The following is a 27,305-nucleotide window of genomic DNA, read 5'->3' as shown; positions in this document are numbered from 1 at the left end:
TTATTATTATTATTATAATTATTATTTGCCTTTTTCTATGGGCTATTTTATAGATGTTGGATCATTATCATAATAATAAACATTATAGGCTATTCTTGGCTATTTTCACAGTAACGAGTGTAGCCTACTAAAGCAGTCATTAAACTCTCAGTAGCCCAATTTTACAGATGCGACCGGCAAGGGGTGCATTCAAAAGTATCGAAACAAGGTATCGTTTGTTTTTACGTTAACCGATACCGATAGTATCGACGTCATTGAATCGATACCATTAAAAGTATCGCTGACGATACCCAACCCTATTTATATATAAATGTAAGTCTCAGATTTCTTGTGGCGTGTGCTTCTTATTGATTGATTGAGGTATTTATTAGAAGTTTTACATAGGAAAAGGTACAGTTTCACAACATTAGAGTTCACTGATACAAGTTAAACTAAAAGGAAACTCAGGTAAGGCAAAGCTTATTTCCGTTGAGATCCTTAATACATTCATTTAAAGATAGAATGATTGTACTGACATTTTCTGCAGCTAGACTTATACAGGTTGCTGTAATGCTGTACAAAGCATTTATATAAGAGTTATATGCAGCTGAATATAAAGCATACCACTGTACAACCCATCTAACCATCCATCACACAATAAATGAAGTCATAGGTTATTACATAGCATTGGTTCTAAGATGTGGCTTTGACTTGTACAACAAATAAATACAATTATAGCTCATTACATCATTGGACCCCAGGAAAATTAGTGCCCGTTTAAGGCGGCAGCTAATGGGATCCATTCAAATGAATAAACAAATAAACATTATAGGGGTGTAACGATACAGTAATTGCATCAGTGCATACATTTTGAAAACAGCAACATATCGTATCATGTGACTGAAATCGTTTTTCAATGCAGAAAATCAATTGTATCGATAACCTTTGCCTTGTATTTAGTAATGTTAAGACAAAAAAGAGTGTTTTAATTACTTAATGACTAATTCATTATGGGTTCCATATTGCTACACTTCTATCTATAAATGTGTGAAATCCCTCCAAATATATCCATAACATCCATAAATCCATATCGATTATCAATTTAAAATCATTGAATCATATCGTATAGCTATGAATGAAAGAATATGTCACTGTTAAAACATAACAATTAAAGATGGGTTTGGTAAACTATCATACAATGAGCAACAAAGGCATTAAGAAAACATTACAAACAGAAAACCTAATGATCAATCCTCTGTCTGTCTGTCTGTCTGTCTGTCTGTCTGTCTGTCTGTCTGTCTGTCTGGACGGACAGACTGTCTGTCTGTCTGTCTGTCTGTCTGTCTGTCTGTCTGTCTGTCTGTCTGTCTGTCTGTCTGTCTGTCCAATCTGTCCGCATCCATTTTTTCTTTTCAGTGGGTTGACCAATCAATGTGAACTTGCACACGGACCTTGACCATTGGCCTATGAAGACGATTGTGACGATTTGTTCACTTTCCAATTTTTTTTGCTGTTTTCTTAGCTTTTTTACCACAGGCTATGGGCTCTGTTGTCACATTTACAGCCAGACAGTGGGAGGAGTCGGTGGACCTAGCTCCTCCTCCTATTATTAGAAATAATACATCTGACACAGAGACACTGAGGAACCAGCCCCCAACCAGAACCCAGCAATGAGTGGTTCAGTGAATGTTGACTGGGAGGTGTGCAGGTGTATCAGAGTGTCAGAGGACACTCTGTAGAAGGACAAAGTGCGAGCAGAACGGTCCACATACACTCCTACTCTGTTGGACCGGTGGACGGGATGGACAGAGTCAGAGGGACAGACTGACAGTTTAGTCTCCTTCCCATTGTGATGGACACTGAAACTGTTGTTTCTGTTATCACAGTCCAGACACCAGGACTTTTCATTGTGTCCTAACCCAGAGTCTTTACCGAATGTTTTCCTGTTGATTCCTCTGTGTGTCACTGATATAAAAACCCTCTCACTGCACTCTACCTCCCAGTAACAGCGTATATTCAGATTTTCTCTACACAGAACCTGTATCCAGTAGTCAAATCTGTCTGGGTGGTCAGGATATGATCGCGGCTGTCCACGTGTCACCTTTCTGTTGTTGTCAGACAGAGTGAGATCTCTGTGTGCTGTGTTTGGATCCAGGGTGAGTTCACATACATCTGATGAGAGAACAACATACACAACAACACCAGTTTGCAACCACAATATAACTTCATAATAACATAGACACATTATTATACTAATACTAATAATTTCTAATATATACATATATGTTAGGAATTTTCAAAAATGGTAGATCTAGAAGCTCATAGTGTGTCACTTTGTGCTGCACTTGTGAATCTGCTTTTTTATTTTTTTATTGTAATCGTGAACATTTTTGCAAATCTTTGGATACTGGTAGATAACATTTTCAACAATGTGATGTGACAACAATGTGATTTCACAACAGGTCAGCTATTAGACTACAGACATTGAGGCGTTACTGACCCACCCTCCCTCTGACAGACAAGATGTGCCGGTTTTCATACTGTGACCTATGGTCGCAATAATAATAATAATAATAATAATAATAATCTCAGAGTTACAAACCCATAAGGGTACATTTGTTTGTTCACTCTCAGAGTTAAAGACCCTTAAACAGTCCCCAGTCATCGACCCTGAAATGGTCCTCTTGGTTCCACTTTAAGAACTCTTTAAAGGGATATTCCACTTTCAAAAAACCTTTGGTCATTTTATTGTCTAATCAGGCTTTTATGAAATTTGCTTGATTCAATATTTAGATATTTTATGTAAATGTTACCAGGCCCTCCATGCCCAGGGCCTCTCCCCACACACACCCATTGTAACTTCAGACTTCATTTTAAAGCCATTATGTAAATTTTCCTATAAAACTAATCTTAAAATTGTCCTAACTATTAAATCGCTAAAGTTTTAGAACCCCAACTCTGTTAATTTAAGCCCCTAAAGCCTTCTGTAAATATGTTTTCTATGATCCTGGCCGGGGACCGGATTTCCCGGCAAAATTACGTCATCTGCATCATCCATATAAAACGTTGGCCAATCACAGCGCCGATCATACACTACTGGCCAATCACAGCACGTCTTGCCGTCTCTTCAGGAAGTAGCTTCTGTCAGCAACAGTGTTTACGCTGGTGAAGGAATCTTGCATGATACTCCCCCAATCCTGGTCTAAATGACGGGAGACGGCTCTACGGATTCGTATCGGCGAGGCGGAGGCGGTCGCGGTGGTCGCGCGGTTGCGCGGCCCCGTTCTGGTGGTCCGCGGCGACTCCGGATGAAAAACAGCAGAAAAAAGCAATACCGCTACTGACCAGTAGTTGAGCAACTTCCATAGTATAGCTTTAACCATGATAGATTCATTAAAAACACCCATTATTTTTTCTGGTGACTCATATTACCCTCCTAATACCTGAGCAGGCCGTGTTTTTTCAATAACTTTTTTCATTTATTTGTAATAATTACTTTTTTGTATTTCATTTTTTCCATTTGACCAAATAATTATTAAAAATAAATGAAAAAAGTTATGGAAAAAAACACGGCCTGCTCACATATTAGGAGGGTAATATGAGTCACTAGAAAGAATAATGGGTGTTTTTAATGAATCTATCATGGTTAAAATGGAGTTTGAAGTTACAATGGATGTGTATGTGGATAAGCCCTGTTAACCCTGTTGAAAATGGAATATCCCTTTAAGGGTCCATTTGGTTCCATACACTCTCAAAGTTACAGACATGTAAAGCTTCATTTATATTTTGTTGTACGATGGAGTCTTGTGGTGAAAATCACAGATCTACAAGTTCACAACGCATCATGATGTGTCAACCCTGACCACTCTATTTTAACCTTGTCATTGTAGAAGAAAAACATAATCCAAAATATTCCAAACAGATCTCCACGCTCAAAAAGTCACAGTTGTGACACATTGTGAGCTTGTGGATCACCTATTTACGGCACACAAGTGCGTTGTTTGACAGAGTATAGGCCTAAGGCTGCCACTTCTGTCTTAAGAACAATACACAATAAGCAACGACCATACTTTTCTTCAAAAAGGGAGACGCTGTCATCTGGAACCTGTGTACCAGTTGACTCTCCCAACTGTAGTTTGGGAAGCCTTTCCCAAAGTACTAGTTTTGTGGATTAATCTATTTTTAATTCCAAATCACCCAAACTATTTTATATTAATCAGAAACTGACCAGAACTCTGAACGAACACTTGTCTTTAAGGGATGGTGTCAAGGCATTCTTCATATTAGTGTCAGAGTAGTAAAATGAGAATATTTGGGTGGTACCAAATCGTTGTCGCTTCCTTTAGTATTATGGCTGTGGGTGTCACTCCCCTTGAAAAAGTAGTTAGTCGGGTATGAGCAGGAAGTCAACTACCATCTGTTTTAAAGTGTATTTATTAGAAGTCGTTTTGCATAATTATAAACATAAACGTGTGTGTGTGTGTGTGTGTGTGTGTGTGTGTGTGTGTGTGTGTGTGTGTGTGTGTGTGTGTGTGTGTGTGTGTGTGTGTGTGTGCGTGCGTGCGTGCGTGCGTGTGTGTGTGTGTGTGTGTGTGTGTGTGTGTGTGTGTGTTAGTGATCAGATCACTAAGTACTCACATTGTAAAAAGTCATTTCTGGTCTGAGGCTTCAGTGTGTCAGCTTGCCTCCTCTGAAGTACACCTGGAAAGCAAACAGATTGCGGTGCGGGGCCAACGGCTGCCAACTCCTTTTCCCAGGCTGAATTAGGGGCCCAGCACATCCCTGCACCTGGGTTCAGAGAAGAAGTCACATTAGTGAATACATTGTCACACTTTATACGTTTATATGCTCTGTTATAGTTTTAATTGCGTTGTGGTAAAATAGTCTAAAATCAAAATAATATATTGTTTGTAATGTTTGCTGTGTTATCTTGTTGTCCAATGTCAAGTGTCTACTTGTGATGAGATGATATACCTGGGCATAGTTATACCTAGGCATGCATAGTCTGAACGTCAAAGGCCTACAATACTGGCAAGCTGAGCAGTGAGCACATTTACAAGAATCTTTCGGAAGAGTTTTTATCACTTATATGGCTTTTTCTGAAGCGTTTACTTTTATCACATCTACAAAAGCTGGTATAGAAAACCCTGAAGTTGGCAAGTGCCTCTTCCAAACTACCCCTGCTTTTCAATTGCTAGTGCTGAATGAAGGCAAAAAAATGCAGAATGTTTGACCAATCACAGTACCCAAGCTAAATTCAGTTAGTTACAACATCTCAGAGGCACCGAACAGCTGTTCTGGTCCCGACTGGAATTCAAAACTTTTGTTTTCCATCAAATAGATGGTCTCATTGTAACCGAAGTGGGCTATAATAGGGGCTGGCTTATTGGTCATGTGACAGCCCTCACTCCACTTTTTAGTGAAAAGTATAATGCATGTTTAGTCATGTTTTGGAGATGTGACCATCTTGCATGCTGGAAGGATGCTGTTTCTCTAGGTATCCATATTAAAAAGAATAGATGTCATGTCTTGTTCTCACTCTATGTTTTAGCCTGCCAGCCATGTCACTCCAACATTTGACAGAGATATCTGTTTATCCATATTATGTCCTGTAAGCACAGCAACACCAGCTACAGCCACCCAGCGGTGCTGTTGAGCAGCCTTGATGTGAATGGACAGGGATTTAACATTGTTCCTTTAGTTCATGTAGCTTAATGAAACTAAATCATCAAAGGCACCACTCACTTCACACTGGGTGTGATTTTAACTTTAAGTTATAAGTTGTCTACCACTACATACCTCTGTCTGACATCAGTGGCCAGGTTGTCTTCAGGATGTCTTCTAGTTTGTCTCTTAGACCAGACACAGCATCACTCACATCTGTGAAGGACGTCAGAGGATGCAGAGCGATACTGGGCAAGACTGGAGATGCAGTGGACATAGATAGAGACCTGAAGCTCTGGAGAGAGACAGACAGGATGGAAGAGATCAATAGATTAATTCACTGTTATCACTGTTGCTCAGCCAGTTAAATTCTCAGATGTTCCTGTGTGTATTTGTGTTTCATGTCACCTGCTCAGTTGTGCTGTTGACAAATTATGAATTCTCTGGATCATTAATAAATTATGCTATGTTGAATTTCTCATTCAAGGAGATTGACAATTGGTCAATAAATACTACTACCAGCAGCATTAATATCATAATAATAATAATTATTATTACTTCTTATTACTAGAACTGCACTCAGTCGAGGTGCCAACTTGCACCATACGTACAAGCAGGCCACCCATGGCCTACTTGTGCGCCACGAGGTGTGCTTCTGCTGTCATCAACAGGAAAAACTTGACCTTGTTGGTTTGGTATTGTAATTGTGTGCAGCTGGTTCTTGTCTCCAAGACAAAGTTCTCTCCAGAGAAAAAAAAAAAAGTAACTTTAAGCCTTGAATTTAATGAATGAAAAAAAGAAAAAAACCTGAATGAAATGGATGTCATCAGTGTTGGACAGCTCTTCCAAATCAGCATTTCTCCTCTCCAGCCGGGCAATCTCCTCTTCCATCTGTCTCTGGAGTCTCTCAGCATGAGCCACTGCAGTCTTCTCCTGGTCCCTGATCAGCGATTTAACCTCGCTGCGCCTTCTCTCAACTGAGGCCATCATCTCACGGAAGATCTTGTCAGTGGCATCCACTGATGCTACTGCAGAACTCTAGTTAAAACAGCAAGACATCAACACATGCACGTGCACGTGCACACACGCACGCACGCACGCACGCACGCACGCACGCACGCACGCACGCACGCACGCACGCACGCACGCACACACACACACACACACACACACACACACACACACACACACACACACACACAGATGTTGGAGCATAGCTCCTTACAGCTTGATGACATCACACATTGTACTTTACAATACAAACCCCAAAATCAATCCTCCAGTTCTAGGCAACATAGAAGGGGGGGGGGGGGGGCTTTTTTTTCTATTTCCACACAACTCCTCTAAGGTATATTAATGACATATTTCAATTTTGAAAATGGGTGGTCTTCCCCTTTAAGGAGCACTGCTCAACAATATCAGGAATTATGATCTCATCTTCAAAGAGTCATATGGACTGGCTCAGGTCGTTCAATTCCTTTATGATATCAGCTCACCTTCAGAGTCTCTGTGGACTGGTTCAGGTCTTTCAGTTCCTTCTTTCTTTCCTGGATCTTCTGCTGGAGTTCCTGCTTACTCTTCATCACCTGTTTCTGCAAGGAATCAATGTAGGAAAAGACAGTTTGGTTTTCATCCACGTGTCATCTGAAATTAACAATATTGACAACTAACTTAGACAAAAGGGTTGTCACCCCTTCCAATGTCACATTCTATCTCTTACACAGCCCTTGGCACAGATATGTACCCTGTGTTGCGCTCGTCTGTCAGTTTTGGTTTTATACAGAAGGCAACGAAAATTAATTAATGTAACTCCCAAAACAACCACCTTATTGATGATTGTTCTGTTTATTTATTTTTTCCCTTCCATATTGATCTTTCAAACATTAGACAATGCGTTGTCCAACAAGTGATCGTGATATGAATTCACGTCTTTAAAAGGGTTGGCACCAGAACCTCTACCTCCCAAAAACTCCACAAGGGTCTTGAGGTCTACAGTAACTGACCAGTCACTTCTCATTGGTCCTACCAACAAGGCTGAATACCTGGGGGGATATAATGTTCCGCTTTAGGGCCCAAAATGCGGAACGATCTTCCACCTCATCAAATCAAAGCCTGTGTTTAAATCACATTTGAAAACTCACTTGTACTCCTTGGCTTTCAATGATTCAGAATGAGAGTTGAGAGGTGTCTATATGTTGCACCCCTGTGTGTTTTGTAATGGTTTATTGTTTTGTTTTTAGTATTTTAGTATATTTTTATTACAGCACTTTTGTTTTAAAAGTGCTCTATACATAAAGTGGATTGGATTATTGAACTCGATTGGATCCTACCTCTTTGACGGCCCTCTCTGCTAGAACTGACACAGTGTCATGGCCCTTATGATCATCCATGGCACACAGAAAGCAGATACACTGCTGGTCTGTGCGACAGTAGACCTTTATTGGCTCATTATGCCTGGAGCACTTCTCCTCGGGCGGTCGGGCTGAAGACTGCCTCAGATTCTCCACAACCTGGAAGTAAACAGTAAAAGAGAGGGGTCACTCACTGATGACAAAACAACAACAAAAACAACAACCGGAATCATGAGGTTCACAATGAAAGCAGAGAGAAATGATAGGATCATAGGTACGCTGTCTGAACCTTTCAACTGTTGAGTGTCGAGTGTTTCTTTATGTTGTTGTACAGTGTCTTGCAAAGGTATTCAGACCCCTTTGAAATTATCTCTTGTTTTTTCACTGGTGTACATCCTTCAGCTTTAGAGCATCCTTTAGGAATCCAGAATCTGCCCTGCCGATTGTGCAAGCATACAAACAGACAGTGGCAAGACACGCTGTATAAGTGTTTGGGGGACTGGGGCTGACTTATATGGTGGCTCCCACTGCAAACATGTAGAAGAATAAAAGTCTGCACACCGATTTATGCTCCCAAAGATAAAGTTTACTTGTGGTAACGTTTCGAGCCTAACGGCTCTTCATCAGACCTGATGACCGAAGGTCTGATGAAGAGCTGTTAGGCTCGAAATGTTACCACAAGTAAACTTTATCTTTGGGAGCATAAATTGGTGTGCAGACTTTTATTATTCTACCTGTATGTACTGCTTTAGTCTAGCACCCAGCCAACTGTGGCTTTAGATGTGCGTGCCTTTTGGCTGCTTTGCGGTCACCTTGCTTATCCCACTGCAAACATTCCACTCACTTTAAACCAGTGATGTGACCATCCTACTAATAAAGGAGCAAACTCACGCTCTAACGCTCTAACGCTCACGCTCTAACGCTCTAACGCTCACGCTTATCTACGTTTATCTATTCACTCGCTTCAGCAACTGATCCCAAAGTTCACATGGTATTGGCCATTAGCATTATACCAACACTGACGGAGCCCGAATTTCATTTCTCCCAAATTAAAGCAGTTTTTTTTAGCGTTTTCTTAACCACTTCTGTTGAACTCTGCTGTCTGTTGCCAGGGTTACGGTCCTTTCCTCCAGGCCATGGGATCTGTAGCCCCACACACACACACCCCTTTCTCTCACAGTTAGGAATGTTTCTCTCTCTCTCTCACACACTTTCACCGGGTGCGTTTGACATATTTTGGAGCACATATCTTCGAACGGGTAAGGTCTAGTAATGTTGATTATTGATTATGTCTCCAGAGTACATCAAAGTTATCTCTAAGGGAGAGGCCAGTCACCTGTCTGAGAAAACCTATTTCAGCCATATCTGCTATCTCATTCTTTCGGTTATAACCCACACTTTATGGCCATAGGGAATAAGATAAGGAAAAGTCAATACTTAGTTGTGCATTTTAATCCACTCACCCCAGCCAGTATGTTGTTCTTCCTCAGTACAGGTCTTGGAATGAAGGTCTCTCTGCACTGGGGACAGCTGCAGACTCTCCTGTCCTCGTACTGCTGGTCCCAGCAACCCTCAATACAGCTTCTGCAGTAACTGTGCCCACAGTGTAGAGTCACTGGTTCCGTCAGAAGGTCCAGGCAGATAGAACAGCAGAACTGCTCCTGGTCCAGGACGACTCCATGCTGCTGTTGTGCCATTTTACTGAACACCACTCACACACTAACAGAGAAAACACATTTACTGAACACCACTGTCACACTGACAGACAAAATACATTTGACTGAGCACCACGATCACACTGACAGAGAACTTAAGTTATACTAAGTTATACTAGAACATTACTTTTACTGAGCACCACTGACAGAGACACTGACAGAGACTAGTTCAGTGGCATTGTGGTTAGTGTCCACACTGAGACTTGGATGTCAGGGTACAATCCCTGGTCGGGTCATACCAAAGGACAGAGTGCCTCCCTGATTAGCACTCAGCATCAAGGGTTGGATTGGGGGTAAGTTATAGAAACAGGAGATAGGCTCCTGCCTATAGCCTGGGTGCCAGCCTGCTCGCTCCATTCTGCGATTTGTTTTGTCTCTCCATATCAGTCTGGAAAGCCTTGTATCTCCAAGGGGAGGTGGGACATAGAAAGCGGCTGGAACACCACCGCAGCTTCTGATTGGTCTGACAAATACACCAGTGTGTAGTGGCTGGCTGATGACCGAGCTACTCTAACCCTACTCTTATTCATTGGATCATCCAATGTAATGAGCAACAACGTCGCTTATGTCACAACTGACGTTCAGAAATAAGAGTCAAATGAATAATTTCCAGGATGTGATACGGAGAGACACAACAAATTGCGGAATGGAGCGAGCAAGCTGGCACCCAGGCCAGACGCGTATTCAGCAGGTACCTCCTGAGAACTGGCTGAGCGACATTCTTTCGGAATGTCGCTCAGCCAGTTCCTTCTCCTCCTCTCTGGTAGGCGGCCGATAGCCTAGGCATACTCAACTCGCTTATAGAAATGCAAATTCTTGCTATTCACATCTCCATTCAGAAACATTGCCATTCAGAAGATTGACTTCCATTATTCTAAATGGAGGTGTCACCTAAATCTAACCATAACCCTAACCTCAGTGGGGGTATTTCTGAATGGGGATGTTTCTAAGTGGGGGTGTTTCTGAATGGAGGTTTTCCCCGTTTATGGGTGATGGGGGGGGGGGGTTACTGGGCCATCACCTGGCTTTGCAAAGAATCAAATGTGCACGCAGAAGTACGATGACAACCGCACTGGTCTGTGTCTCCTTAGCCTCGCGTAGCCAGGCTTACTCATCTGCGAAGAGAAAAGCCTGGTGACAATAGAAGGCAGAAGACGTTCTGGGAGGGGGGGCTGAATTTTCCCGGAAGCTGTATTTTTTTCACAGTGAGTGCGGTGTTCCTGCAAACGTATTCCCTGCACGAAAAAAGCTGGTCTGCGTCTCCTGCTCCGTCGGTTATGCTCGCAATAAACAACATACAAACAAAAACATTGATTCAAGCAATGTTACACCTATTCAGAGTGAGTTAAGAGCTACAATCTATTTTAGTTTTTTCGCTGGGGAATGTAAACAGACCCGCATCGCATGACGTAACTTCCGTTAACCGCAGCACTTCCGCTAGGAATTTTGACACACACCGGAAGCCCTATTGTCTACAGGGTGGTGTCTCCTCAGCCTCCTGTGTACTCCACTATTGGACAACGTTAGTTACTAGTTACTTATTTAGAATATTATTATAAAACATAGGCCATTAATCTCTTCAGCCCTATACATTTTGTCCAATTGAAAATAGTCGATCTACAAGCACACAACGTGTGGCTATGCAGCGCATTGTGAGCTTGTAGATCTGCTATTTTCAAATGATTTCTATAGGCTACTTGAAATGGGACATTCTACCTAATGAGTTATTTTACTTTGAATTCCGGACTTTAAGGGACACATGTTTACTTTGAAGTAATGTAGCTAGTGTTGTAACTTGTAATCGCAAAATGTGTCACTATTCGGCTGGCATTTCGCCTACCAAACTCTCATTCCTACTGGTATGCAGGAGGACTTTGCCTCCATCAAAATGGGACACACATAAATATTACTCCACCACTGTTCAATCAGCACAGTGAAATCCTCTGCACTGGTCAGATAGATAGATACCTTTATTATCCCAAGGGGGGAAATGTGTTGCCCAGACAGAGGCAGCACAGCAGTATAAGGTTATTTACAAAGTTACAGAGAAGTATGAAAAAAGATAAAAAGAAAAAACAAGAACAGAGTACAGAGTACAGTAAGTACAGTAAGAGCAAGGTACAAGATGGTGTCTCAGCAAAGTCTCAACCCCTTCATTACATTCCAATTCAATTCATACAGCCACAACACAGTTTCTGGTACCTTCAGGATTCATAATAGGCTACATTTTACAACAAAAGTGGACTTTAATTTCGAATAGTAATTTATTTGCCGTAAACATTTAGCCTATAGGCTATACAATGCGATAGGTATACCACACACAACTGAAATTAACGAAACATTTTTTTTCTATCAAGAATAGCCTAAATCAAAGACACATTTTACCTTCATCTGCAAAGGAGACACCGAAAGAAAAGACAATTGTCGGAGTCTAAATTCAACTGAACGTGTTCTCACCTCCTCAAACTCAAATAGAACGTCCCTTGACGTGTGATGTCAGTCAGTTTCACAGTCACACTGTTCATTAACAAGTATGATCCACAGTGAACTGCACGCAAGGCTCCACCCAGTAGGAAATACTCTGACCTCTTTAAAATGTTACAACCTGTTAATTCCCCTTTTGAACCACTGATCTACAAAGTAAAGGCCGCTGTGTTGTGTGTTGACATGGGAGCAGTTCTGGCGCCCTCTACTGACACAAAGAGGACAATGAATTCAAGGCATTAATTTCTTTGATGTGAAACACTGCAGCCATTGATTGATTGATTGATTAATTGATTGATTGAAGCATTATTAGAAGTTTGCATAGGACATTTTGCAGTTTAATGACAGTAGGTCTACTACTAGCCTCGGGATCCAGGCTTTTCATGCCAGAACAAATCACTGGTACAAAAAAGCCTATATTAGGCCTAGTATACTGTATCAAAAAAGGATAAAGAAATAACAACAACAAAAATCAACATCGAGAGAATTACAAAAAAAAGCCATGATCATCATCATAAAGAGCTATCTCTGTCTCAATAATACATTTGTATTATTATTATTCTCTTTTCCTTTTTTTTCTTGATAGGGGTACAAGCCACCAGGGTTGTGGCTCTCTCGGAACGGGAACTTTGGCGGGTGGGAGGGGTAAAATACACATTTCCTGTATGCTTTTGTGTATTATAGCGTATACTTGTAAAACAGTTAAAGTTAAAGCTTTAAATTCATCGCCAGAGATTGTTTCAGTAACATTCTTCCGAGCTCTTTAACAAACAGAAAATAAAATGTCAGGGCTACAAATGTCATCTCATCAAGTGAAAGAGAACCCTAGAAAAGAGTCAGGTTGCCCCTGCCCCTGCCTCTGCCTTGCTGCGGTAAAAAACGTCCTTGGCCTTGGCTTGAGTCGCTGTCACTTTGATGTTCGCTCTCTGTAGTGGAGACACTTGCATATGGTGTGATGCTCCTCCTGTGACGGCGCTCCTCTCTCGTTGGATCTTCCCATGGGTACACTAATCAATAGAAAAAAAGTCATTTTGGGGGTGAACTACTCCTTTAACTAGTGAGACACCTCAGGGTGACATGCAACCTCGCCCTAAAGGGCGAGGTCGCGCCAATTCTTGGCCATCTGGCCAGTGATGTATATGGGACCAGTTACTCATTATAGAGACCCCAGCATGATAGTCAACAATGTTATGTCAAAACATGCCCATATATGGGCATGACAAAATATGGGCATTCCCAGATATGTCCTTAATATTGATAACATAATATGACTGTCACTGTGATATCACCTGTGATGTCACAGTGACAGTATGAATATCCAGGGTTAGATTTTTGATGAGGTGATGTCACGTGACATCACTTCCTGTACTGACTGAAAGACGGACAAGCTATGACATTTCTCATGGTATACTGCGACTTTCGGTCGCAATGAAATTAAATCATCAAAGGCAACACTCACTTCACACTGGGTGTGATTTTAACTTTAAGTTATAAGTTGTCTACCACTACATACCTCTGTCTGACATCAGTGGCCAGGTTGTCTTCAGGATGTCTTCTAGTTTGTCTCTTAGACCAGACACAGCATCACTCACATCTGTGAAGGACGTCAGAGGATGCAGAACGATACTGGGCAAGACTGGAGATGCAGTGGACATAGATAGAGACCTGAAGCTCTGGAGAGAGACAGACAGGATGGAAGAGATCAATAGATTAATTCACTGTTATCACTGTTGCTCAGCCAGTTAAATTCTCAGATGTTCCTGTGTGTATTTGTATACATGACCTAATGTCAATTATGGCTTTGAATGAATATCTCCTCTGATCTGTGTTTCATGTCACCTGCTCAGTTGTGCTGTTGACAAATTATGAATTATTATCTGGATCATTAATACATTATGCTATGTTGAATTTCTCATTCAAGGAGATTGACAATTGGTCAATAAATACTACTACCAGCAGCATTAATATCATAATAATAATAATTATTATTACTTCTTATTACTAGAACTGCACTCAGTCGAGGTGCCAACTTGCGCCACACGTACAAGCAGGCCACACATGGCCTACTTGTGCGCCACGAGGTGTGCTTCTGCTGTCATCAACAGGAAAAACTTGACCTTGTTGGTTTGGTATTGTAATTGTGTGCAGCTGGTCCTTGTCTCCAAGACAAAGTTCTCTCCAGAGACAAAAATAAAGTAACTTTAAGCCTTGAATTTAATGAATGAAAAAAAGAAAAAAACCTGAATGAAACGGATGTCATCAGTGTTGGACACCTCTTCCAAATCAGCATTTCTCCTCTCCAGCCGGGCAATCTCCTCTTCCATCTGCCTCTGGAGTCTCTCAGCATGAGCCACAGCAGTCTTCTCCTGGTCCCTGATCAGCTCTTTAACCTCGCTGCGCCTTCTCTCAACTGAGGCCATCATCTCACGGAAGATCTTGTCACAGGTGTCCACTGATGCTTCTGCAGAACTCTAGTTGACACCGAGAGACATGACATCAACACACACACACACACACACACACGCACACGCACACACACACACACACACACACACACACACACACACACATATACAATATAGTAAATACAATATAGTATATATACCAGTATGACGCCCTAAGGGCAAGAAGCGAAAAGGTCGAGCACATGCGCACGTCACTGCCTGGGTGATGGCAGACTGCTGGGCGAGCACTGGCGCTTTGGCATGGGATCAACTTTGACCAAGAAAATGCAGACCTGGTTGGTTGTTTAAGTTGAACAAAATGGGACTAAAATGTGGCCATATTTTCCCAAATATGGAGAAGACTGAAGTCTGACATCATAGATGTTTGGTCATTGATGTCATAGGCTATATGAGACTGACACAATATATGTCCATATACTGTATGGGCATTCCCAGATATGAGCTTAAAATTGATGACATCAGGGATCTCCATATAAGGGCATAAAAGGGACAGGACGTAATTCTCACGGAAGAGAGACAAACTTTTGTCACTGTGTGCAAAGATGTAGGACAGATGTAAGCCACGCTTTGTGTTTTCACAACAAACTTTGGACAAAAGGACAGAGCAAGCCAGTTGGAGCTTAGCTCCTTAAGGAGCACCGCTCAACAATGTCTCAGGTTGTTCAGACATCAGCTCACCTTCAGAGTTTCTATGGACTGGTTCAGGTCTTTCAGTTCCTTCTTTCTCTCCTGGATGTTCTGTTGGACTTTCTGCTGAATGTCTATCACCTCTTTCTGCAAGAAGTCAATGTAGGAAGAGACAGCTTGGTTTCCATCCATTCATCATGAAGTCAATAATGACAACTAACTAAGCCAAAATAATGTTTTGCAATTAAATATAAGTCACATCATTCCCCTTGGGGCTCTGACAGGGCCGGTTGTCAAACCTGGGACCTTCTGCTTCCCAGGTTGGTTCAACGTGGTTGTTTTAAATGTGGATTGGATTGGACTGGATTGGGTCCTACCTGTTTGAAACCCCTCTCTGCTAGAGCTGACATAGTGTCATGGCCCCTATCTTCATCCATGGCACACAGAATGCAGATGCGTATCTGTATCTGCTGGTCTGTGCGGCAATAGACCTTTATTGGCTCATTATGCCTGGGGCACTTCTCCACTGGCGGTTGGGCAGTAGACTGCCTCAGATTCTCCACAACCTGGAAGTAAACAGTAAAAGAGAGGGGGGTGGGGGTCACTCACTGATGACAAAACAACAACAACAGCAACCGGAATCATGAGGTTCACGATGAAAACAATTCATCATAGGAACGCTATCTGAACATTTCAACTGTGGATTGTTGACTGTTTTGTTGCGACCGTAGGTCGCAGTTTAGTATCAAAACCTCCACCGGCCGTCCGTCGGTCGGTCGGTCGGTCGGTCGGCCGGTCACACGTCACACGTCACACCTTTGCCCTGCTCATATCTCCGCATCAGTATGACATCACACTGCTGACATCAGTATGACATCTCACTAAGTCTGACCTCACAAGCCCCATATTTGGACACGAACAACATATAACTCCATATGTTAAACAGTTGGTTGCTAGGGTAAAAAACATGGTTGCTAGGGTAAACAGTTGGTTGCTAGGGTAAAAAACATGGTTGCTATGGTAAACAGTTGGTTGCTAAGGTAAAAAAAAACATGGTTGCTATGGTAAACAGTTGGTTGCTAGGGTAAAAAATGCCCTACTGTTACAGCAGCGCCATATAATCTCAATATATTGAATCCACTTTCACGATGTAAAGTCCAGTTCAACATTTCAAACACCAAAAATGGTAAAATACCAAACAATACAGGTTCTCAGGGTTCTTGAAGATCAAGAGTCTTGGTCAAATACTTCTGTTGGTTTCGGCACTGATCATTTATACAATTCAGCTGTGTTTGCTCGTGTCATCATGATGAGGTCATAAATCAGCCATCCCCAAATATAGATTTTACGGGTTTACATGCTTACTCAGTTATTCGTTATGTGAAAGTCCTATGACGTCTATGATATCTGACATCATCATACATACATTCCCTTTTATGCCCATAAATGGAGATCCCCTCTGTAGAACCAGCCACTGACATCACTGTAATGTCAGGGGAACCAAATCCCTTTTATGCCCATATATGGAGATCCCTGTGATGCCAGGGGAACCAAATCCCTTTTATGCCCATATATGGAGATATGGAGATCCCTGTGTTGCCAGGGTAACCAAATCCATTTTATGCCCATATATGGAGATCCCTTATGTCATCAATATTAAGCCCATATCTGTGAATATCTATGGGTACCAGATGTCTCCATATATGGTTAAATGGTCCGATATACATCACTGGCCAGAAGATCAAGAAATGGTGCAACCTCGCCCTTTGCTTTTCTCCCTTAGGCATCTTACTGGTAGGTAGTTTAATGAGGAATGCAGTATGGTGGTAGGTAGGTAGTTATGGCCTTTGATGTAAGATTTTCACTTTCTAGGATAACTATATTTGCTATTCCCAGATGATGCCCTTTTAGGGTACCCCTCATGCCCATATATGGAGATCCCCAGGCTTTACTAATTAACATAAGTTTTATGCCCATATATGGAGATCATTGTCCCAATGTCATCAGATATATGGGCATAAATGGACACAGGCAAACTAGATGGGCTGTATGGATATCCAGATGTGTGATGTAAGTGTTTTATTCCAAATGTGGCACCCCACAGACATATTTCCAGAAACAAAATCCCTTTCATGCCCATATATGGAGATTTCTGATGTCATCAATCCCAGGCCCTGTAAAAAACATGGTTGCTATGGTAAACAGTTGGTTGCTAGGGTAAACAGTTGGTTGCTAGGGTAAGAAAACATGGTTGCTATGGTAAACAATTGGTTGCTAGGGTAAACAGTTGGTTGCTAGGGTAAAAAAAACATGGTTGCTGTGGTAAACAGTTGGTTGCTAGGGTAAACAGTTGGTTGCTAAGGAAAAAACATGGTTGCTATGGTAAACAGTTGGTTAGTAGGGTAAACCTTCAATGATTTTGACATCTTGTATCAAAACCTCCACCGGCCGTCCGTCCGTCCGTCCGTCCGTCCGTCGGTCACATGTCACACCTTTGCCCTGCTCATATCTCCGCATCAGTATGACATCACACTGCTTGGTGTGTGCCGTCAGGGTCATTTGTGTACGGTGTGATGTCATACTGATGTCAGCAGTGTGATGTCATACTGATGTCAGCAGCTATGTCTCTATATATGGAGTTATATGTTGTTCGTGTCCAAATATGGGGCTTGTGAGGTCAGACTTAGTGAGATTCGTCGGTTATCTCCATATATGGAGGGAGAACCAGCTTATGAGCCGATGAGTTGTGTCAGAGTCAAGATCCTGCTTGCATCTAATCTGTCGGTAGATAATGCCGGTCTTATATAAGGGTCATTTGTGTACGGTGTGATGTCATACTGATGTCAGCAGTGTGATGTCATACTGATGTCAGCAGCTATGTCTCTATATATGGAGTTATATGTTGTTCGTGTCCAAATATGGGGCTTGTGAGGTCAGACTTAGTGAGATTCGTCGGTTATCTCCATATATGGAGTGATGTGTTGGTTATCTCCATATCTGGAGATTCAACCTTCAACGATTTTGACATCTTGTTACTAATCTGTCGGTAGATAATGCCGGTCTTATATAAGGGTCATTTGTGTACGGTGTGATGTCATACTGATGTCAGCAGTGTGACAGGAGATGATTAGGGAGTCTTACTGGTTATGTTTGTTGTACAGTGTCTTGCAAAAGTATATCCTTTAGAGTAGACTAGAGCATCCTTTAGACAAAATCCACCCTGACGTGCATGTGTGTAACCATACAAACAGACGGTGGCCAGGCACGCTGTAAGTGTTTGGGGGACTGGGGATGACTTCTATGGTGGCTCCCACCGCAAACGTTCCACCCACTTTAAACCAGTGATGTGACCATAACGTTGTTTGATTATTGATTCTTGATTATGTCTCCAGCATAAGTACAGCATAATGAATTCTTTAGTGATCAGCATGCACTTCAGGTGTGATTCATGTGTCCTCATGTTGGCTCCTTTCCAAGTGAAGGAGCAGCGGATGACCAAACTTATCTCTAAGGGAGAGGCCAGTCTCCTGTCTGAGAAAACCTATTTCAGCCACTTGTATCTGCTATTTCATTCATTCGGTCATGACCCACTTTATGGGGACTGCCCATAAGTCCTACATCCCATTAGTCCTACATCTCATTAGTCCTAATTTGGTTAGGGTTTGGTTTTAGGATTAGGTTTAGGCATAGCTTTACTGAGGTTAAGGTTTGGGTTAGGTTTAGGCATAGTTTTACTGAGGTTAGGGTTAGGTTTAGGCTTAGGCATAGTATTTTCACCAGGTTAACATTCACCAGATTCGGACTAATGGGCTGTAGGAACAATGAAATGACGGATCAATGCCATGGTACCACACTTTATGGCCATAGAGAATAAGCTAATAATAAGACAATACTTAGTTGTGCATTTTAATCCACTCACCCCTGCCAGTATGTTGTTCTTCCTCAGTACAGGTCTTGGAATGAAGGTCTCCCTGCACTGGGGACAGCTGCAGACTCTCCTCTCCTCATACTGCTGGTCCCAGCAACCCTCAATACAGCTTCTACAGTAACTGTGCCCACAGTGTAGAGTCACTGGTTCCTTCAGAAGGTCCAGGCAGATAGAACAGGAGAACTGTTCCTGGTCCAGGACGACTCCATGCTGCTGTTGTGCCATTTTACTGAACACAACTCACACACTGACAGAGAAAACACATTTACTGAACACCACAGTCACACCAATCTGGGAACCCATCATCAAAGAAAGGGCGACACCCACTCGATCTGTCTCTCTTCCTTTCTTCCATCATTGACTCTGTCTTGAGAGATTGCTGTCACACTGACAGACAAAATACATTTTACTGAACACCACTGCCACACTGACAGAGAAAATAAGTTATACTAAACACCTCTGTCAGTCACATTGATAAAGAAAATTACTTTTACTGAGCACCACTGGCAGAGACCAGTTCAGTGGCCTTGTGGTCAGAATGTCCACCCTGAGACTCGGATGTCAGGGTTCCATCCCTGATCGGTCACCAGGGGACAGAGTGCCTCCCTTATTGGCACTCAGCATCAAGGGTTGGATTGGGGGTAAGTCCCTGTGACAAACTAGCGTCATGTCCACGGGGTGTACTTGTGCATCAAGCTGCCTCACGCTATAGAATCAGGAAATAGACTCCTGCCCTATGGGCCTCATGGCTCTGCAAAGGCTTACTTACTGACAGAAAATAAACTACTGACCTTCACTGAGTGAAGAGATGAAGAGAAAATGGGCTATCTGGGGCTATGGGCTATATTCAATAAATGGCATAGTGATTTAGGCTGAGATCTACTAAAACTGGGGTGTCAAACGGCCAGATGTGTGGCCAGCAAGGATATGTTTGTAAAGCACACCCTCATGCAACCGAGACACACAGGTCCACAGCACAGTTTATGTTTCAATTAAACACCATGCAAGAAAGACTGGTACCTTCAGGATTCATAATACATTTTACAACAAAAGTGGACTTTAACGGAACATCACAATTATCTTATCGTATTTTGAACATTCATTTATTTCCCATAACCAGTTAGTCTATATAAAATGCGATACCACACACAACTGAAAGGAACTAAACATTTGTTTTCTATCAAGATTAAATCAAAGACACATTTTACCTTCATCTGCAGAGGAGACACCGAAAGAAAAGACAATCGTGGGAGTCTGAATTCAACTGAAGGTGTTCTCACCTCCTCAAACTCAAATAGAACGTCCCTTGTGTGATGTCAATCAGTTTCACTGTTCATTAACTATAATGATCCACAGTAAACTGCACGTAGGGCTCCAGTAGAAAAAACTCTGACCTCTTTAAAATGTTACAACCTGTTAATCTGATTTACTACTTTCTATCGTTTTAGCGATGTTGGCGATTTTAGACACAATATTAAAGCCGGCGATTTCTTTAATACTATTTACAGTAACACTACTAGCCCCCATAAGTCACATCTGCCCATGAAAGATTGCGGTGCATCTTGGGAATGGGCTTATTTTGTCTAAAAAGAGATATTTAGCCACTTGTACGCATGCCCCCACCCACTGAAATCAAAGTTCTTAAATTACAATCTAAAATATGAACCCTTGCTGTAAAAAAAAAAAAAAAAAAGTTGTCCTTTAAGCAGGCTTATCAGTATCAAAGTCTAACAGCACCAGGTTGATATCATGGCAGATTAATCACTTTTATTGTTCATTAACCACACAGACCCTGTAGCACGCCTATATTCTGGGCCCAACATTCCGGGAAATAAGCCGATCTGCAAGCTCACAAAGTTAAATTCAATTCAAAGCAGGGTTATTTCAACTAAACTTAATTTAGGCAGGCCTTGATGGCATCGTAATGCCTGATTTGTGGATGAAAATACATACAATTAAGCTGAAATGTGTCAAAGACGCGTTGTGAGCTTGTAGATAGGCTATTTAGCCAAGCATTAAATGACATGTCTTCTACAGGATCTCGACTTAGTCCCTATAACATTTCCGTCTAGTTTTAATTTGTATCAGGGAATTGCCAGTATATTTAGTAGGCCTAATAGCTTTAGTCTTCATAGCTTAATTGTCACCGTCAGGTCGAAGGCATGGCTGAGACAGACTATGTTTTGCACCCTGTCAGTCCCTCCGTCCGTCCTTTTTTGCATGCAGTTTTGCATGCATATTTTTTTAATGTAGCCTAATTATTGTTTAGTTACATTGTTAATTTGTTGTTTTTTTATTTTAGTTTCAATTAATTACATTTCTTTTTAGTTTGATATAGATTTAAAATAGACTCAACCGCACAAATAGCCTACTTAAAATAATCACACAACTTGTCTTTACTTAGGCAAGTTAAGGCCAATATCAAGCCCATGTTTTCTGTAACTTCAGATTGTGTAATGATCCTGTTGTTTTGTGCCAAGAAGAATGCATGCGGCCGAGCTCAGGGGTAGAGTTGCCGTCTTAGAACATGGAGGGTTCCCAGTTCGATCCCGGACTCCTAATATTGTTTGTTGGCATTGTTTAAACCGATGTCTGGAGATGGCTGTGGGTGACACTGCCAGAGCTGTAAGCGGTGTCAACCAATTCCAGTTATTTATGGATAAATTGTATTCTATTTACCGTAAAAAAGAAAAATAAAGTAATTCAAGTAAAGACAAGTTGTGTGATTATTTTAAGTAGGTTATTTGTTCGTCAGGCCCTCCTCAGACCTTTCGATGTACACCAGGTCATCGTTTGGCCCTTGAATCTTCCTGCGGAAGTTCTGACCTGCCGTGGGACTATATCCAATCTGAGCCCAAGCAAATCCACGACCGTGTGTCCGTCTGCAGTGGTTGAAACAATGTTGGCTATTGTTCCAAAAGTCCTGTTTACGATCCCGTCTTCGACGTCCAGATTTCCTAAAGACCATGACCCACGCTCCTTGGGCAACTTGGATTTTTCTTTCCAAGTCCCTTCGGTTGCTGTGCTTGTCGGGCTCGTACAGCGGCTTCATCTGGCCTGCGCATCTGTCCTTCGAATAATCTTGTACCAGAATCGTGAAAATCTGTGTGCAGAGACTTTTTATAGCCAACAAGTTGTGGACGACGACCTCGTCTTTCCGTGCAAGCCTGTGTGAGCAGAGCCCTGTCTTCGGCACTGAGAGGATCGGTCTTCCCCTTTAATCTTAGCCTGTTCAAGAGTTCGGCGAAAACGCGATCATCTCTCTGACGCATGATGTCCGTAAGGTCAACCAGCTGAAAATCTGCCCAGAGACCAGGCACAGCCTCGTCGGCATTGCAGAACGTCCTGCTGGCCGTCTATATAGTGTAAATGAGGACGTAGGTGAGGCATGCTCAAGTAGGCTATCCACAACTTTCCAACATCCCATTGTGCATCGCGCAGAAGGCGAGCGGCATTTCCGGCGTCGCAGCCGAGTGTGATCTACAAGCTCACAACGGTTGCATCTGTGACGCGACGTGAGCTTGTATGTCTGCTGTTAACCGGAAGTGTCCCGCAGATAATGCTACAGTTAAGTCTTGCAGAAACAGGTGGATAAGCTATTATGCAAAGCAGCCAGGTAGAGGGGTATTGTAATTTGTAAGTGTTGATCACGCCGTCAACACATCTTGACGATGTGACACGATATATCTGTCTAAAACACCAGAGCACTCTGTCTCCCCCCTAAATGATTAAACTAAAGTTTAAAAGCATGTGTAAGCTTGTAGTTCTGCGATTTTCACTAGTTTGGGTCTAATTCCTTTTTTGGGAATTAGATGTCAACTAGTCCTTACCCGTTCAAAGATATGAGCTCCGAAATGATGTGCAGTGTGTGGGTTATGGGATGTGCACTGTGCACACGGTATATGAGGGATGGAAAGTAACTTTAACTGGTACTTGCATGATAATATGTAGGAGCATCAATGTAAGAAATACCCGTTTCGTTTAATGGCTATGTGTGTGTGTGTGTGTGTGTGTGTGTGTGTGTGTGTGTGTGTGTGTGTGTGTGTGTGTGTGTGTGCAGCGGTTTGGACCGTGAGACCATCCGCAGAGTGGTCTGTGTTTCTTTTTGAGAGGGTCGGTCCGCCTGAAAAACGCGTTTTGGAACAAAACGGTTACGTTTTGCGCGTTTGTGACGCCCTCTACGGGTCGAATTGGAAATGCTTCTGGGGATTCGTTGAGTAAGCCACCCGCAACCTGTGGCAGAAATTCAGTGTTGACTCGACGTTTTGTTTGTGATTTATGGCTATTGTTTGCAAAACGGGCCCCTCCCGCTAACTTTGGAGGCCCGTTACGAACGAACGGTATGGACTATCAAAATATCCCTTGACTATGTTCATTGCATGGGTTCAGAGATCATGTGTACCCATTTTCGTGACATTTGAAGAAAATATGTAGGAAAAGGAGCAAAAAGTGTGTTTTGGAGAAAATTCAAAATGGCGGAAAATCTATCCTGACGCAAATGGGCGGGGCCTATATCGGGAGATGCGTATTGACCCAAGGAATCCAGGGAAAAAAGAATTTTAATGTTCCGACCTACGGTTCAAGAGTTACAGGCCGAAACGTAAAGTGGACTGTTATAGCGCCACCATGAGGCCAATTTGTGAAAGTGACAAACGGGCTAAACAGTTATGTCAGGTGTGTTCATATGCTAATGGTGATGCGATTTCAGATCAATTGCTCCAGCCACTGAGGAGAAACGCTGTTTCAGACACTCACTCAGACACTCACTCAGACATTTGGTGAATTATATGTTAGATGGAACCACTGATCTACAACGTAAAGGCTGCTGTGTTAACATGGGAGCAGTTCTGGCGCCCTCTACTGACACAAAGAGGACAATTAATTCAAGGCATTCATTCCTCTGATGTGAAACTCTGTGCAGCTATATTTGACATTGATTGATTGATTGATTGATTGATTGATTGATTGATTGATTGAAGCATTTATTAGAAGTTTGGATAGGAACAAATGACAGTACAAATCACTGGTACAAGGTCAATTAAAAGGAGATCCTAGTATGCTTTTCGACTTATTTACACAGGAACCACTTTACTCTATACACATATTAGGCCTACTGTATCAAAAAGGAGAAAGAAATAACAAGGACAAAAAAATCAACATCAAGAGAATAACAACAGTATACAATGCTAAAAGCCCAGAGGGCTTGACTCCATATGATCATCATCATAAAGAGCTATCTCTGCCTCATTAATAAATATCACTATTATTATTTTTATTATTATTATTCTCTTTTCATTTTTTTCTTGATAAGGGTACAAGACAGGGTTATGGCTCTCTCGGAACAGGAACTTTGGGGTGGGAGGGGTAAAATACACCTTTTCTGTATGCTTTTGTGTATTATAGCCTACTTGTAAAAAAAATATAATAATAATCTTAAAAAAAAAAAAAAAAAAAAAGTTAAAGCTTTAAAGTCATTGCTAGAGGTTTTTCAGTAGGCCTATATTACGTATAGGTCTTCCGAGCTCTTCAACAAACAGAAAATAAAATGTCAGTTCTAAAAATGTCATCTCATCAAGTGAGAGAACCCCAGAAAAGACCTTTCACAAGATTGTTCCAGTTCCATTTTGTCCGTTCATTTTCATTTAGTTCAACTTCTCTCTCTCTCCTGCACTGTAGGCCTAGTAGTCTACTGACCTGACCGTCCTGCTCCCACATTATGTGCCCATGCAGGGAGGTAAGGGCTGCTGAGGAATTCCCCCTAAACTAATAACAAAATGCGACAGAGCCTTACAAGCTCTAGCTCCCAGAATTTGGAATGTGCTTCTACAGGTCTTGGGAGCTGCCTCTGGACATTTTTAAGAACAACCTCAAAACGCTACTATTGCTATGCTATGTTTGAGTTGCTGTCTGTCCTGTTTGAGATGAATTGGCTACAAGCCTCTTCTGTTATAACCGATGTAATACCTTGGTTTGTTTTTAATCCCACTTCATGTGGGCCAAAAGCACTTCTCTGTGAAAATTGACCATAATACATAAAATGTATTTACTACTTAATAGTTAGCCTACTATTGATGTTTTTGGGTAGGCCTACACTATCTTAATACTACTGTCTTTATAAAAAAACATAATTACATTAACAATTCAATTTCACAATTTGGTTAGGATTGTTTATAGGCCTATAGGCCTACACATTACAAAATGGCATGCAACAGTCAAGGCTTGATTCATAAATAACATTTAGATATTGAAATGATGAAATTATTTCTTAATTATTTTCAGTAATGATCTAAAAATAGTAGGCCCAAATAAGACATAATAGGGTTGTACTTGTAACATTAACCACTTGAACGGGACAGGCTGTGAGGTTGTAGATCTGCGATTTTGGGCTATTTTTGTGGGAGGGAGGGGGAAAAGCAGTCCAAGTCACAGTCAACTCAGGTAGGCCTACAATGTAATCTGTTTTTAGAAATTCCATGAATTAAAAAAAAGAAGAATAATTGTTAAGAAGTATAGCCTATAGTAAAAAATAGCAGATCTGCAAGCAAACAACACATCGCAAAGCGACACATTGTGCGCTTGTAGATCTGCTATTTTCACTTCTAGATCTGCTATATGTTCACTAGATCTAGTGGGCTATTTCACTAATAGATCTGCTATTTTCAGTTTTCACTAGTTTGAGTCCGGGGAAATGTCCAATTTCTCTTTTGGGAGAGAGAAAGAGAGAGAGAGAGAGATTATTTTCATACAGGCAGTCCATGGGACTGGTCAGCCCTTTCCGAAAGCAGGGGTCCTTCGAACATGCAGACTGTAGAGTCCGTGATGCTTTGTGCGCTTGTAGATCTGCTATTTTCACTCGAGCTAGTATTTCACTCCTAATAGATCTGCTATTTTTGCGCTTGTAGATCTGCCATTTTCACTAGTTCGAGTCCCGGGGGAAGTCTAATTTCTGTCTTGTTTTGGGTCTCGAGCTAAAAAGAGAGAAAGAGAGCGGGATTCTTTTCATACAGGCAGTACGTGGGACATATGGTCAGCACTTTCCTCGACCAGAGGTCCTCCAAACATAGAGACTGCAAGAACTGAAGACGAGAAACGGAGTGATTGTTTTTCTCTCCGCGAGGATCGGTGGACTGTCTCTTTAAACAGATCAAAACAATTGGATGATACGTGCTGATGTATGTATCTAAAGGCTTATACCGGTAATACTCAACACGACACCACATCACTTCACTGTTGGACGTTGAACTGCGCCATTCATTTATAAAGGTAAGAAACAAGCCGTTTGGCTTTAGTTTACAGGGGCTAAACAACAAGTAGCCCCGTGGCTACCAGATTAGCTCCCCCCTAGTGGTGGAAAAAAGTACCGCTCACATTTGTTACTTGAGTAAAAGTATCAATAGTTACTGCAGTGTAAAACATATTCCGTTACAAGTAAAAGTCTGGAATTCAAAATGTAGGCTACTTATTTGAGTAAAAATACGAAAGTGTTGGCAGCGAAATGTACTTAAAGTACCAAATGTAAAAGTACAAAATCTTTGAAAATAGCAGATCTACAAGCTCAGAACGCGTCGCGGTGCGACGCGTTGTGAGCGTTTAGATCTGCTATTTTCAAATAGCCTATACGTCTAAAATAGGGCTAAAGTGGTTAATGTATGTTATGTTATAATATCATTTATATCTTCAAAAGATTTTTAAACGTTGTGGGGTGAAAGTAGCCTACAATATTTGGATTCAACAAGATGTAGTGGGATAGATAGACCTACTGAGTAATGTAAAACATACAAAAGTATTGGCCTAAAATGTAGCCTACTTAAAGTAGCCTAACACAAGTAGATAGTACTCAGAATGTCCCATTTGAAGTTTTCAAACGTATAGGTCTACTATACACGTATTTTTGAAAATAGAAGATCTACAAGCTCACAATGCTGCTGAACGGGAACGCGCTTCCGCCTTTAGTTTAACCACGGTACACGGGCGGTGACGGTCAAGAAAGAAACACGGTTTAAAAAGTTGTTTCGCAACGGATATACATTTTACCGCACTGTATTCACACAAATATGTATGTATGTCGTATGGAACTGCCTTTAAATGTGTG

General features: G+C 41.7%; 1 protein-coding gene across 1 annotated transcript; it reads right to left on the bottom strand.

Annotated features, from left to right (window-relative positions):
• Window positions 1-1,588: 1,588 nt before the first annotated feature.
• Window positions 1,589-22,265, bottom strand: LOC308280264 (E3 ubiquitin-protein ligase TRIM65-like; the record flags this gene model as incomplete). Its single annotated transcript, XM_080720524.1, has 14 exons — window positions 1,589-2,151; window positions 4,618-4,767; window positions 5,779-5,938; window positions 6,451-6,681; window positions 7,140-7,235; window positions 7,974-8,153; window positions 9,458-9,705; window positions 12,095-12,100; window positions 13,707-13,866; window positions 14,434-14,664; window positions 15,337-15,432; window positions 15,663-15,851; window positions 19,205-19,442; window positions 21,982-22,265. 14 exons carry the CDS (start codon window positions 22,263-22,265, stop codon window positions 1,589-1,591), a joined length of 2,832 nt encoding a protein of 943 aa, XP_080576650.1.
• Between the last annotated feature and the right edge of the window lie 5,040 nt (window positions 22,266-27,305).

The sequence above is a fragment of the Nannobrachium achirus genome, assembly GCF_963921795.1.
Source record: "Nannobrachium achirus genome assembly, chromosome: 24".
Classification (NCBI taxonomy): Eukaryota; Metazoa; Chordata; class Actinopteri; order Myctophiformes; family Myctophidae; genus Nannobrachium; species Nannobrachium achirus.
The sequence above is the reverse complement of the archived record's forward strand: the minus strand, read 5'-3'. Positions and strand labels throughout refer to the sequence as shown.